This window comes from Molothrus aeneus, chromosome 9 (assembly GCF_037042795.1).
Source record: "Molothrus aeneus isolate 106 chromosome 9, BPBGC_Maene_1.0, whole genome shotgun sequence".
In the NCBI taxonomy this organism is placed as follows: domain Eukaryota; kingdom Metazoa; phylum Chordata; class Aves; order Passeriformes; family Icteridae; genus Molothrus; species Molothrus aeneus.
In genome coordinates this window covers 22,714,154-22,729,612 of record NC_089654.1, presented here as the reverse complement: position 1 = coordinate 22,729,612, position 15,459 = coordinate 22,714,154, and the positions used below count along the sequence as shown (strand labels likewise).

At 37.2% G+C, this 15,459-nt stretch overlaps 1 protein-coding gene and 1 long non-coding RNA gene across 3 annotated transcripts in view; one reads left to right on the top strand and one right to left on the bottom strand.

Annotated features, from left to right (window-relative positions):
• Window positions 1–15,459, bottom strand: part of KCNT2 (potassium sodium-activated channel subfamily T member 2) — a 114,971-nt gene that overhangs the window by 44,076 nt on the left and 55,436 nt on the right. For both annotated transcript variants that reach the window (XM_066555497.1, XM_066555498.1), the window contains exons 10-13: window positions 8,320–8,500; window positions 6,120–6,284; window positions 4,446–4,582; window positions 2,590–2,653 (exon numbers count right to left, since the gene is read on the bottom strand). In XM_066555497.1, the coding sequence (XP_066411594.1) occupies window positions 2,590–2,653; window positions 4,446–4,582; window positions 6,120–6,284; window positions 8,320–8,500 (547 nt within the window). The remainder of the gene's footprint in view (window positions 1–2,589; window positions 2,654–4,445; window positions 4,583–6,119; window positions 6,285–8,319; window positions 8,501–15,459) is intronic.
• LOC136559941 (uncharacterized) lies at window positions 2,594–14,890 on the top strand. Its single transcript, XR_010784067.1, has 7 exons — window positions 2,594–2,691; window positions 3,843–3,917; window positions 4,889–4,973; window positions 6,782–6,850; window positions 7,025–7,097; window positions 13,876–14,129; window positions 14,827–14,890. It is a non-coding gene; the product is annotated as an uncharacterized lncRNA (long non-coding RNA).

Sequence of the window (15,459 nt, the reverse complement as noted above, 5' to 3'; positions counted from 1 at the left end):
TTAAAGTAGTTCTGTTAATTGAATCTCTTTTTTGTCACACATAACCTGATAAATTATATAAATTAGTTATACCCTGCTATGTTTGCATCCATATTGTGATGCCATTACGGCATTGTAATTTAGATTACCAGTACAGCAGAGTCACACAATTTGATTAATGAAAGGGGGAAAAAAAAAAGTGCAAGCTTGAATTGGACCATCTCTGAATTTTCAGAAAGCATCAGAACAAAGCCGTCAGCAACAGCAGAAGTGTTGTCACTAGAAGTTATTAACTAACAAAATAGCAAGCAATGAACAGCCAGGGGTATCCATGGCAAATGAGTAAATCCTCTGCTTGAGCATTGTAGCTGGGGGGATAAAAACCCTCCAAAAATCACTTGAGTAACAACAGCTCTTCTGGTCAGGAATCTCCTCCTTTTATTTTGACAGCTGTCATGCATAGGAGAGGATCCAAGGCTCTTTTAGCAGTTTGTCAGCTTCTCAGCAACAGCAGGGTGGAAAATCAGTGGTACTCATAAAGATTGTTACTGGGATGACAGCTGAACTTCCTTCTGCCCTGTGACAAACAAACCTTCTGTATACTAACATGAGGCTGGAGCAGTGTAGGAAATACAATAAATTTCATTTCACAGCCCTAGGGGGCAGTAAGACAAAATAGTTTCTAAAAAATTTAAGAATTTTCTACTTGCAGTATAAACAATTGCATTCCCTGTGAAAATGTACTCTGACAGCAAAAGAGAGAACAAGGCAGAGAGGTGACACCTTGTTTCAAAGCTTCAGATCCCACTGACCCTGAGATATCACTGTGGCCCAGGGGAAGGGATCAGGAGAGAGTGTTTAGTGAGATGTGCCTGTTTGTGTGCTCCAGGTACAAAGAGAAATGAGATTTAATAGAAGTGTGTAGTGGCAGCTGAAGTGTGCCAGGTACCATTCTAGTGTTTCCTGAGGGCAGAAAGGAAGAGCTGCAGTGGGCCATGGCTCCAGAGCCAGAGCTGCACCATGCTGGCCACAATGGATGGGAGCTCCATGCAGAGCCCACTGCCTGCCCTACAGCAGAGTCCAGCAGAGCTGAAAATTGGCTTTTCTCTGCATAAATTCTGAAGCAGTTATGAGCAGAGATGAACAGCTGACTGGTGGTATTGCTGTCCTTAATGCTGCATAAACTCTCCTAGTGCAGTATAAATCACACACTGATTTTATGGGGTTTCTCATTTATAACCACTGTGCAACTCTCAAGTACATTATGTGAAATGAGATGTTGTAGCTGATTTATTCTGAATTACAAAATCATGGCTGATTTAGCTAAGACACCTGGGCTATTTTGGAATTTTTCAGCCTCCTAGAAGTTACAGGTATTTGCAAGAACTCCTGCTTGTTCTTACCTTTAAATACCCCAGACCCTCTGTCACTTCCAAGCAGTAGTTCTGCCTTGCTTGACTACTCTGGGATTACTTACTGCCAGTTCAGTGGCTTTCACTGCTGTATTTTCAGGAGTCTATTGCTGATGAATCAAATTCAGAGTCCTTAGGTCAGTAAGTTTAAATATTATAGCTGGAGCACAGGTTAATGTCTCAGGGAACTCAGTGAATTTCTGCAAGGGATGGGTCCAGAACAGGATCTTTAGCTAAGATCTTTTAACTAAATTCTGATGGCAGATGAAGTAATAAGTGATAGAAAATATATTAAGTAATGCTACACATGTCATACAAAGCTCTCATTTCCCATTTTTTACTATACCTGTTTTCAACATTTAGAAAAATAATTGCTATTTATTACAATGTAGCATCAAAACAGTATTTTTAGTTGAGATTGCTTAAAATATAATTACTGAATTATAAATACTGGTTCTGTCTTGTTAGCCAATTTACAAGCATCTTCAGGGATATTCAGACAAATACTGAACCCCTTTGGAGTTCAAGATTGAACAGAATGAGGCAAGACTGCAAGAATTTATTGTAGTGCACATGGTGAAAGATTTCATGTTCATAAATCCATCCTCAGTGGAATTTTTTCTGGATATCTGTGATCAGTAGATAATTTCATTAGCTGTAGGAGTTCTAGTTCATACAGTTTTATTCTTTTATCACAGATGCACTGCACAGAAGTTGGTATTAGCAGTGTTCCTTTGTGGACAGTAACTTACCTGACTGCAAATAACAACCAGCATGGGCAAACCCACAGAACCTTATTTAAAGAATCTTGCAGTTTTTCATTTTTAAAAATGACCAATATGAAAAATGGTCAAATAATGTCATATATATTGGTTACTTGTATTAGACACAAATTTATTTTTGAAGTTGAATTCAGGCTTTACTTCATTAGTTCTGAATATACCAGTCAGTTGATACCTGTCTCTTTTCTGATTTAATAAATACAACTGATTAAATTGAATATCTAGAGCAGTTCAGGTACTCTGAATATTGACAGAGTAGCATTCTTGGAAGTGATTAATGACCAGTTATCAATGTGTCCATGTATCTACTACGACAGTACTTTTATGCTATTCTGCCCTTGTTGCATAATAAAGAGCTGAGAAGGAGTAATGGCAGTAAAACCTGTCCATCCTGTCATTTCTCCCTCCCCACTTACAGCTGCTGTCCTGTCCACCTCACAGCGGCTGCTCAGGATGAAACAGGCTTCAGCATTGTCCATCCTGGAAGAGAGGAGACAAACCTGTCACAGCCCAAGCAGGTACCCACTGGACTCGTGTCTCACAGTCAGATCTTGCACAGAGAGAGAGAACACAGACAAAGCTGAGTCTGTTCTCATTTCTTACCCTGCTGACAGTAAAAGCTGTGCCAAAGTAGTAAAAGCAGAGTGGCCTCCAACTCAATTTGCAAAGTATTTATCTGCCATGAGTATGGAGGGTGAATAAAGAGCACCAGTCTGCCTGGTGTGTAATAGTGCAATATGCCCAAGTTATTGCTGGTGAGAATGAACAAGAGGGGCAGCTAATAGACTTGTCTTGCCTAGTGAGAGCAGAAGGTTGGGTAGATGTACAAGAATAATGTGTTTGGGATAAATAACAGACATTTCTGTGTATATATGCATTAAATGAAGTATTCCAGTTCACAGTCTCTTTGATTAGAAGAAGTCATGGGAGCTCTATGAGTAATTTCAGCTAAGCATAGGAGTAGTACTGGGAAGACAGGAAAGATGTCATAGGAAAGAAAATTCAGTAAAATCAGATGAGATTTTTTTGCAAAAATGCAGTCTTTTGTAATTGGCTATTCACTGCTGATGCAGTCACCCAACTGTTTGTATTCCTTTACTTTTTGGTGTTATCTTTATCATATTACGTTAACATTGGTTCACATATAATATAGGGATACATTTTGATAATGAGACCCTTCTCAATTATTTTTTTGTTGTTGGTAAATATTACTTTATTTATTAAAAGAATTTTATCATGTGCCTTATTAGCTCCTCAGTACATTATGTTCTCATTAAAAAGAAATGCACTAAACATCTTGGGTACTGGGTTATATTTCATATCCAATGTTCTATTAAATTCCCACTGTGCTTCTTCCCTCAGGAGAGGTTGAAATTATTCTGTGACAGGTACATTCAATTACATGTTCTGCAGGAAAAAGCACAGTTCAACAGCTGACTACCTCCAGGTTATTATAAGTGAAATTCAAGATTATATTTAGGGAACAGCCTAATTTTAATTCTTGTAATGTGTAGAAGAAATGTCAGCTAAATTCACATATGAATTCCTTCTTGAAATCAGCAAGAAAGCAAAAGGAAAAAAAAAAGAAAGAAGGATCTCTCCAAAAGAAAATTTCTAATCCTGAACAAAGCTTTCTTGTCTTGTCAAATTTTAAACACTGTTTTTTCAGTGGCAGAAGTCTGAGAAGATAACACTGCTCATGAATCTCCTCACAGATGAGATTCTTGGAAATAACTCCCCTCAGGTAAAGAATGACACAAATAGCCAGACAGGTAATGGCTTAATTTTAGTTATCTACAGCACAGAGAAATGCAGATGAGTTAAATCAGTTATTTGCTTTCCCTCTCTTTGGAGAGTTTAAAGAGATGACCCTTCTGCATGAATTTCACTGTGAATTCCTTTGCAGCTCAACTGATTGAGTACTGGAGGGAAGTGTGTGTGAGGAACTCTGCTTGACTGATGTGTTTTGATAAATGTCACTCACTATTAATTGGCAGAGGGCATCTCTTAGCAGTGGTGGAAGTATGTGGTAAGAGGAGGGCCCTGAAGAGTTCAGGTATCTATAGCAGAAGAGCTGAACATAAAAAAAACAAAACTGTACATTGAGTTCAAAATTTCAGATATTAAGAGAAACAAGTTCTATCAAAGAGCTTTGCTTCACCTTCTAAATAAATACAGCTTTCCTTCCAGCACAGCTTTTGTTGCTTGTTAAACTCATTTATCAAACAGTATTAATGAAAAAGTAAAAAAAGAATGGTCAGTATTTGCCTACTTAGCTCTCAATAGGTCTTGATCTTTTAGGGCTGAGCCTTGCAGGTAGATAACTCTTTGGGACCACATTGGGATTTGTAACACCCTTCGGACCTGAGCATCCATCTCCGTAGGACACAAAATAACCACATAATAGTCCTGTCAAAATAGAAAAAAAAAAAGGGGAAATAGTCATGGTTAATGTTGTTGGAGAATGAGTCACCAGTGACTTGAGATGTCAAAAATGTCTCAGATAAGATGCTGACAGGCAGAATTTATTTCCTCAAAATTTCTTCTTCACATTACTGGGCCAATTCCAAGCTGCTTCCTGTGCTGCTTGGAAAAGCAAGGATGGTTTGAAGGATCCATAAGTGCACAAATGAAAAGGAGGGATAAATGGAACATGGGAGAGGAGAGTGAGAGCTTAGACCAGGCTGGTCATAGAAATCTCCCTTTCTCCAACAGAGAGATTTCTGCAGAAAGAAAAATGGCATTGGATGCAGTGCACCATCTGTAATCCTTCAGCTTCTTGGTACACAGAATCATTAAGGTTGGAAAAGATCTCCAAGATCATTGAGTCCTACTCAATTTCAGCTGTGAAGGGAATGTATATGAGCCCTTTTAAGTTACTTGTGTAGTATTAGGGCTTTTCTTCTTTGTTTCCAGTGTATCACAGAGCCTGACTCATTCTTCAGCTTAGTTAACGAAGTGTTGTATTTCAATTTGTGTTTGTATCTATAAAGAACTGGATTTCTTTGTGCAATTGCTTATGCCTCTTACTAGCTAATTGTTTTGGGGAATATTTTGGATTTGGGATTTGGCAAATTGCTGCTCAGCTCTTTGAGGGTTGTATTTGTGTGATTCTTGCAGTAGTTAATGAAGCATGATACCACAGGTAACTTAGCAAAAGAAACAGAGAAGTTTTACTAAAAGGGAGAGTCTGTAGCAAAGACACTGATAATAAATCCAAATAGATATCTCATAGAAATAAGCTTCTATATGTTCCATAAGCTATATGACAAGTTTACATTACCTAGGGAATATGTATGCACTAACAAAATCTGTGTGTTCTGTCAACATCTTTGTCCTATAAAGTATACATGTACTTATTTCTTCATTTCCACAATTCCAAGAGGATCTTATCTCTGCAATCCTGTACAATGTGTTCTAGGACGACCCTGCCTGAGCAGGGAGGTTAGACCAGATGATCCCCAGTGGTGCTTTCCAACCTGACCCATACTGTGATTCCTAGCACTGGCAAAAAACAAAGCACAATGTGAAAACCAAAGGATGTTTTTAATTGTGAGGATTTTTGGATCCAGTCCCAAAACAATGGGAAAAAATAAATTCAATAGCTTTCATTTATTTTCTGGTTTAGGGTAGAATCTAAGGAATGTGCATGGAAATACCTGTTTCTAAAGCATTGGCACAATTCAACAAGACACTAATTCTACCTATTTAGTCTTTTCCCCTCAATACCTCAACTTAAAATGCCTCCAAACTATGTATCTCAGCTTCTTACTGCAGGTATACCTTCCCAATTCAACTATCTATTCCCAAAATCAGTTTTACAAATTAAAAACATTTTCAGATACTTTTCTTAAAACAAACAAAAAAAAACCAAACAAAACCAAAATAACAAACAAACAGTGGTTTTTTGGGGGTTTTTTGGGGGTTTATTTTTCATTCTCAGTACCTGCAGTCTGGGGTGGGCATAGAATTCATTTAAGAAATCCATGAGTAAGTCAATCTTCAGAGAGCTCACACACAGCACAACGTGTTTTTCCGTCTGAGCTCTGTATCTGCTGTAGTTTCCTCCAGACTTTTGCCTCTCCATCCACAAATACGCCAGCTGTTCAAACTGCAAGAGATGCTGGTTGTCAGTAAAATAGAGACCAGTAGGTGAGGGCTACAACTCTAGAATGACTTGGCAATGTTGCACTGTTCATCTCAACCCCCTATGAAAGGCTGCCTTTAGCCCCATTATCTTTTCTTTGTAAAATGTTCCCTAATAAGGGATCACAAACCACAGCAATAGTGCCAGAATCTATCACACACAAACAGCAGTGAAAATTCATTAAAATACCATGGGAATACACTAAATCACAGGAGTTTAGAAAAAAATGAAGGCTGGTACCTCATTCCTTTAAGTATTTTATGCCTCTAAGCTCTCTTTTTCTAGTATTGTGACATAATTGCTTCCCTTGTATGAAAGGCTAAGTTTTCACACACATACTGTGAATAGACTTGGAAAGAGGCACCATTTTCTCTTAGTTTGGGCAGTAAATGTTCCCAGAGATTTTATAATGTCCTGAAGGTGATGTTCTGTAAACTCTCTTAACTGCCTTATCATTTTAGATACAACTTAAATACACAGCAGCTGCTGATACAGAAATGTTGCCTTTGTCAGCTGAACAATATATGCAGGTAAGAGAATATAAAGAAACATACAAATGCCAGTTAAAGCTTCTTGTAAGTAACGCGTGCTTAATACTGAGATCAATTTAACTGTATGGCTGTGTGATAGCATCTTTTTCTCCCCCACCTTCCACTGATGGAGAGGCTGGATCATGAATAATAATTGATTTCATTTCATTGCAGGGCTCAGGAGAGAATGCCTCCCACTCCATTATGTGTATGGAAAACTATATGAAGCCTCATTATCACTACAAAGGTATAAAATAAAGTAGCTAATAATAGGTAAATTTATTTGAAATTCCAGTAGATTCTAGGTTATTTACTGCTCCTGTGGGAGCCTGAAGTATCTATCAGAACCACCTTAAGGATGAAATTTCTATGTCCTAGAAAATTCCAAATTTCTTAAACAGAGCACATTTTAGTTTTCAATAGAATATATATTTTACTAATTTTTCACTGAGTGAAAATATAATTGTGGTGGTGCATATGGCTATGAATACATACATTCAATATTTAATTAGAGTGTTAAATAACTTCAAGAAAATTAATGCTCAAAGCCTGAGCTTCCACTCTCCCAGGGCTTGTGTGTTGTCTGCCCACACTGAGCTTTAGTTCTCTGCCAAAGAAGCAGAGACTGGAAACTATGGCTGTGTGAGAAACTTTGGAGCTTCATGGTCTAGCAGGTCTACTGTAGGCTTTGATAAAAATGCAGAGTGTCTCCCCACATCCTCTTTTGCTGGCACAAGGGCTGAGGGATCACCCTGTGTGGAACAGTGAACATCCTGGCAGGGTTTCCCACGTAACCTCAGGGTTTCTGTCATCCAGCCTCACCTAATGAGCTGGAAAACGCTTGGTACAAATTTAACAAAGCTGACTGACTCCTTGAAATACTTGGATTTTCATAAATTGCTCTTTCCCTGTTGAAACTGTTAGAAGTCCTAAACTTAGGCAGGCATGAAAAATTCCTAACTGTGCTGCTGGCTCTGTGTGCATGTGTTCCATACACAGCTGTGAACCCAATTTGCTTGAGTTGCAGATTTAATGAGATTTTTTTCAAGTTAGCACTGAGCTGTAAGAGTAAGAGAGGAAGTGGAGAGAACCAAGATTAGAAACAGGGAGAGCCTGCAGAGGAAAAGCTGTACTCATAAAGAAAGTGCTGGCTACTGTTGTGGGGTTTTTTTGTAATTGCTCCATTAATAACAAATCCATATCTCAGGATAAAGGAAGGCCTCTGTAGTACATGACTGGTGCAGAAAACTTTCATCAGCACTTGAAAACTGTTATCAATGCCCTGTTTTTTAGTATAAATCTAGAGTATAGGAGAACATACAGGAAAAAGGGGAAAAACCCTAGGAGAGATAGGTGGTTCTTTTTTCTGACATTTTCTGTGCAATAATAACAGTTACAATGAATTATTTCAGTTATTGTTCCTTTGTTTCAAAAACAATTCTAAAGAGAAAAAAAAAATCCAGATTTACCTGTATGGGCAACACCACAAGAGCAACACAGATCATAATGACAACAAGCAGCTTTGAAGGCCATATCTTGGGTGTAACATCCCCAAAGCCCACAGTAGAAAATGTCACTATGCAGAAATAAAGGGAGTCAAAGAGAGTCAACCTGTTTCCTGCTCGTTCCAGATGCTGAATTCCACAAATACTACGTAGAAAAGAATGAATAAAGACATGAAAAATAAAAACTGTTCAAGCTTGATGATTATACGTGCAGAGAACTATTTTCAGAATTTATAAATTGCTTAGCAAAGATATTTTTTCAAAGAAAAGTAAAAATTAATATCAAACCAGAAGTGTTATATTGTTACAACTTTCAAGAGTCATTTGTAATAAAAGAAACACATTTTTGATTATTCTAATATGATAGGCACAACTGTTGCTAGGTTTTGCTTAGTGGCTGTTGTGAAGGAGAGGTGGTATATAGAACATCATGGATTGATGCAATTCCTTTCTAAACCAGAACAAAACAGATGGTATAGAGCTGCCACCATTCAACATTTTTTATAGATATGTTTCAACTTTTTCAGGGAGGCTTGCTGCCGTGGCCAAGAAAACTGCACATACAGCTTTCTGTAAATCTGTCTCTCTCTGTGCTGGGCTCTGGCCCTTTCTGTGGCAGAGTTACTGATGTGAACCAGTTATGAGAGCACACGTTGAATACTGGGAGGTTTCTCTTGGGACAAATGGGTACTGACTGTCTGGAACAAAGTGAATGTGAGAACTGCAGAGTACTGAGTTATCAGAGGAAAGAGCATCCAAGGTCAGCCTTCAGGTAGGAAGTGGGAGGTGGCAACTGGTGAGATTCTTCTCACTGAAGGTACAGAGTAGAAATACGGGGCTGGGCTGGGTCTGTAATAGCAGAGCCAGTGGAGTTCACCCCTTCCAGTCACACATTCCTGAGAAGAAGTAAACAGCAGCCCAAGTTAACTGGTAATTACTTTTCTTGGAATCAGCATGATGTGCTTTTGGTTTTGAGAAGCTGTAACAGAATCTCACCAGAGGTCATCCTGCTATTTCAAACATTGCAGATTTCAAAAATATTTCACTTTGTAAATATGTATCACGGCAAAGAGCTCCCCAAGCTTAAAATACGATCTTCTCTGATACAGTGGAATTACTTAGTTCAGTTCAGGCTTTTAAATTATATTCATCTACGTAAAAAAAAAACCAAAAAAACAAAAAACTCAATGTGTGAACAACCCTGAACAGCACTTTTTCCCCTTGGAGCTAGCAGGATGATTTCTCCTCAGAGAATTAGATAAATAATTAATAAATCATATCATATTCCTCAGTAATTATTCTAGAACGTACTAAATATTATTTCTTCATGTATGGTATCCAGATGGTAAGAGTCCCTCATTAATATCTGCCATGGGAAGACCTTTGCATCACCAGGGAGACCCTGTGTTTATAACAGTGTTAGCAGTTGTTCTTCTTTTCTCTGTTCTGTTCTCCAAATATAATTTAGCTGTGGGCAGTGGCATTTCCAGAACATATGGATCAAATTCCCTGTTTCCTTTTCACAGTTCTAGCATTTGTAGTTTTCACACATCTCAAAATGTTCTAAAAAGGGTGGGCTTTTTTCCCTGTTGTTTGCCTAAGTTTCATACTTCAGTCAGAACTGATATTTATATTCCTATCCAGTTCATCCCACATTTTTCACTGGAGTTGTAATCCAGATCTTCCATTATTTCACTATGTTCACAGTTTTACTGGAGGTTTTTTTTTGGTTTTTTTTTAGTAAAAGGATAATTATATTTTTGTCCCTGAAAATACTAACAGAAGGACTGTAAGTAATTATGCTAATGAAGCTTTCTTTTGGTCTCAGACAAGGAAGTTTCTCAGCTAAAGCCTTTTCTAGCTTTAATATGAAATAATGAAGTATATTATAAAGGCACTGAAGCATGGAAAAATGAGCTATTTTAATATCAATATTCACATACGTTACATGTAGTTTTAAACGCAGAATGGAAATGGATTTTTAATTCTTTATTTTTATTATTCCTATTCACCTGTGTGCATTTTCTTGTCTATAGTTGCCTTTTGTGAATATATCCCAAAATACATAACCTTCACTTAAGGATTTCAGCTCACAAGGGCCAGGAACACAACAGTTGCACTGAGCCAGGGATATGGTTCCCCCTCTAACAGGACTATTACACCACTGCCCTCAGCAGATTAAATATCTATAGATGGGGTTGTATTGAACCATAATGCATCAGCCTATCATTGGTGGAAATGTAATTTTTCTGGTGTTCATACCTGTGAAATTGCTTGGTGTTTGTAAATGCAAAAGGTCAGCTTTACCACCTCTATCTGACAGGATGGATTAAAATATAAAAATTTGGTACCATCAGGCTGTTTTTTTCTAATTTTCAAGGAATTAGTAATGTTTATTTCTTGCTTTTTTTGTAAAACCTTAACATTTTTAATAGTTTGATGATAGAAAAATTCAGGTCTTGAATTATTGCTGTTGTTGTTGTTATTATTAAGATTTCCATAGCCAGCCCACCCAGCTGAATTGAAATAAGGTAATATACCATGAACCATTTCAGCTTTTTCTAAATGAACAACAGAATTCCCATTGAATTTGGTGAGATCAAGATTTCATTTGATCAGGTCTATCCCCTTATAGATCTATGTATTCCTATTCCTTGAAGCCATCAAAATAATGTGTCTGATCCAAAATGTGGATTCAAGATGTTTCTCATTGAACTTAGTGGGCATGAGCCAGAGCTTCCCACATTTAGTTAACAATTAAAGTCAGCAAGATGAGGGAGCTGCTTCTTTGCTGAAGAAGAAATTCAGCTCTTATAACAACTTGTTGATCAAATTTATTTCCTTTTTCAAAATTATTTGCACCTCATTTGCAGTTCTACCAAACTGTACTTGAAGCCCTCACCCTGTATACAAGGGAATAATAAATCCAAAATCAGGTTACCAAGTCTGGGTGTTTTGGTGCTCTGCTATTTGTCTTTACTGGAGCCAGAGAGCACCAAACTGCAGAAAAAACTGATTTTCAAAGAGACAACTTTAAGGGAGTCTAATTAAAAATTAAAATATTACCTCTGTGACTACTCTCCCAAGAGCATTACACTTTAGCTCACCAACTATGCCTTTAGAGAAATGTTACATTGATAGCACATTCCCATCTGTCTGGGAATTACCTGATTACACTGCAGAGAGTGCAGTGGAACATCAGTGGATGCCCAAGAAGCCAAGTCCACGTGGATTAGTTATTCCATTCCCCACAGCTCATTGACATCTTTTAATACATCCCAATTCCTAGATAAATAGTAGTATCAGCTTTCTTTTTCAGAAATGAAGTGTTAATCATTACTTTCAGCATAAATTCTGCATGGAAAAGTACACTTATTTCTTATGTTTCCCAACATAATGAAATGTGCAGTAATTCAGGCTTCATATTTTGCCTGGTTTGATATTTTTACCTCCTTGTTTGCTTCCTCTTCCTCTTTCATCTTCTGAAGCTAAGTAATTTATTTAGTCATCCTTGATAAACAAAATTATTTCAAGCAGGAAAGGAACGTACAGTAAAGGCAATGCTAACACCTACTTGTTTTTGTGGAGAAAATAAACCACTGTAATAATCAGTACACAGAAAGTCCCTAGTCAAACATAAGCCAATTCAGCACCTTTACGCCAATTTTAGGACTCCTGTGAATTCAGGAAGGTTGTCTTTTCACAATGGATCTAAGGGAGACACTCAAAACAAAACAGAATTGCTTCAATGCAGAGATTTAGTATTTTTTAAAAAAACCACAGAAAGCCAAACTAAGTGTCTGCTGAAGCAAAAGTAGTATCAGAAAATGCATTATAAACATCCAGAGGATAGAAGTATCTTTCCAAACACTCTGCTACCACTGCACTTGAAAAACAAAAAGTGAAGAGAATAACATGTAATCTCTGAAGATTGGTAATGTTTATTTTGGGTATTATTTGAACTTTTGAGAGTTCAGTCTCTGTTTTACTGGAAGCTTTCTTTCCAGTTCCAGGAACCTTTGTTTGCTTGAGTATCTTATGTGCCAAAACCAACTCCTGTTTGTAAATAAGCTGTCTCTAAATGCCCTGCAGAAATAAATACTGCAGAGTAAAATAATTCCTGAGACAGTCAGTTTTTTATCATGCTGCAGAAGCTTGTCACAGAAATGGATGTAACAAGAACCATTTGGATAGTATTTTGCAAACACTGTACATTAACTATCCTTATTTATAACCAATTGTTTAGAGTCTATTCGATATCAATTTATATTTTCATTTGTCAGCGTTGACAAATTAATCTGATTTCTACATTTTCACTTCTAGAGAAAATTATTGTTTACACTTACAGCTTCTTGAGGTCTAGAATAATGCACCAGAGGCTGAGCCAAAAGTCAGAGCTGTTTCTGTGTGCTGAGGATTAGGCAGCAATTGCCAGCACTTCCCTTTGGACCTGTACCTTTGAGCTCCACCTTGTGTAATGACTTTGCCATGTTTGCAGCCACTGGCTGAAGGGCCTGGCTAATGAATGTGTTGAAATCCACATGGATCCATTTTAGCAGATTCAGTGTGATTCTGGGGCAAAGGCTCAGTGCTTCTCTACTACACAAGCTACACCTGAACTCACTCACAAGAGTAGCAGTCCTGCTCAAGCAAATGTCCTCAGTAGTTTCTCACATCTAAAACTCTGAACAATTTCCTCATATCCTACCAGAGAATTGTGATGCTAGAAAAAATTAGAAATTAAACTCTCATTATTTGATTGTCCTGTACTGCCAATTGTTGTTAATGTTATTTTAACAATTTATGAGCTTACTATCACAGATTTTTTCTTTTTTCTCTATGAGAAAAATTGGAATGAACTATCAGTCAACAAAACTGTTGACAGACCACTAACTCTAGCAAATATTCATGGGTAAAGTACAAATACAGAAAAATACTGAAGAAAAGGACCATGTTGACTTTCCAGGAAATACAGAAAGCATTTGAGACATATTCTACCATGTTAGTGACTGTAACTGCTTATGGAAACTTCCTCAATCTCTACACCAAAATAAAATGTACCTATAGAACATTTCATTCTTCAGTCTCACTCTAGAGGATGTAATATCTCAAAAAAGCCTGATAAATTTATATAGAGGTCTTGCTTAAAATTGGCAAAAGGTGCTCACTACTTGCCAAAGACGTTAATATTAAGCTGGTGCCAGTCTTAAATCCTTGAAATTAAAATGGTGTTGGGACTAATGCTGTATTTGGAGAATGCCCTGCTTTTTACAGAGGAAAACAGTTTTTCGTATTAGAAATTGTCTCTGTGGGGTGTTCAGTCTTCTCTAGAACATCATGTAGAGCCAGATGCAGTTTTGTCCCATATTTTAAAATTAGACATTATGGAACAGCAATTCTCAGTGTGGAGATTTAGTATTCATGTGATCATTGGACATGCAATTTTCACAAACTCTGGGTTGAATACTAATATAACTGGAGTGACATTAAAGTGCATTTCTTTTTCATTCCCTGTATCAGATGCATATGGAAATACTGTCTGTTGACTTCTGAGTGACAATACATGCAGAATGTGAAGGTGTTGGTAATCACCCTACCTGTGACCTAAAAACCTGATGCCTTCTGACAGAAATCCTGACTCTTGTGTAAATAATGAAGAGGCAAACAAAAAGAACAAGGGTATGCAGAAAATGCAGCAAGTAAAAGAGTGAAGCAACAATCACAAAATACTCTGACCAATAACAAAATGCTAATCCCATCCAAAAACCCTGAAGGTGAGCTTTTAACTTGCTAAAAACCAAATACTTCAATTTTTTCCAAGCCTTGTGCCTCTTCTCAGGTCTTTCTAAAATCAATGGGTTTTTTCTAATTTATTTTCTAAAAGCAATTTTCCATAAACAATATTAAAATAGAAAAAAAAACCCACTAGTTTAAGTAGATGTACAATTTTCATAAAGTTAATATGACAGAATTTGGTAAAATATATCATGTAAAATGTATCAAATTTAAGCATTACAATGAGAAGTTGCTATTTTCATCTTTCATTCCACATAAAAGGCTTTAAAGCTGTAGGAATTACTGAATTTCATGGCAAAGAAAATATTAATTTCATACAAGACAGTGAAAGAAATGAGGGAGAACTTCTGACTGGAAAGATGAAGGTTGTCATGGTGCCTTTAAAGTAAATAGGTAGAGAAATTCCCTTGCTGTTCTTAGTTGGCAACAACTGATCTAACAAATGCAGCAGATCAGCTGCAAGGTAGCCCCTGACAGGAAAAAACAGACACTGGACACTGTGGTTTCTTAATATTAATGGACAAAAGTTGTAACAATCTCAGACATTTTTGCAACTCTAATGTCACTTCATCTGACAGTTCAACATAAATCTTTCTATTTTTTCAGATATGTTTTTTTCAGAGACCAGCATTTATTTTCATACAACACTGTCCCTTTTTTTTTTTTTTTTTTTAGAATCACAATAGGGAAGGGTAAGACTTGGATTAATTCAGCAGGCTTTGAATCACACTTTTCAGTTCTGTGGGACTTGGAACACAAGTTGAGGTAAGGGCGATGAATTTACTTTCACTACACAACAATGCCACCATGTCAGAAATTAATTCAGACTTTCTCTTCAGATGGAAAGGTCATTTTTGTTTGTATTCCAATTTTATCTTTATCCCAAATGATGATGTTTGATGATATGATTATTACTTACCCATGGTGTCCTTTATAAGCATTTTCCTTCCCCAAAGATCAGAACATTATATGCAGCTAATGGTTGCAAAAGCTCAACTTATAAAAATAAACTCTCCCCCTAGGAACTCATGTGACTTCCAGCAACTGCAGAACATCTTGTTAAGCAGAATAGGGTATTATGAAATGACCAAGTGTATATAAATATTTGTTGAATCTGAGTGAGAACCTTTCTACTCCTGCTGCTGCCTTTGGTGGGATAAGAAGTGGAGCTGCAATTGAGGAGCTCTGGTCATTGAGGCTGCACTAGCAGGGTGCCTCTGTGGGCAGCCTTCAGCTCAGTGTGCTTGCACAGGCAGGTCTGGCCACACTTCAGCCTCTAAGCTCAAATGAGCACTTGTATTTGTGTGT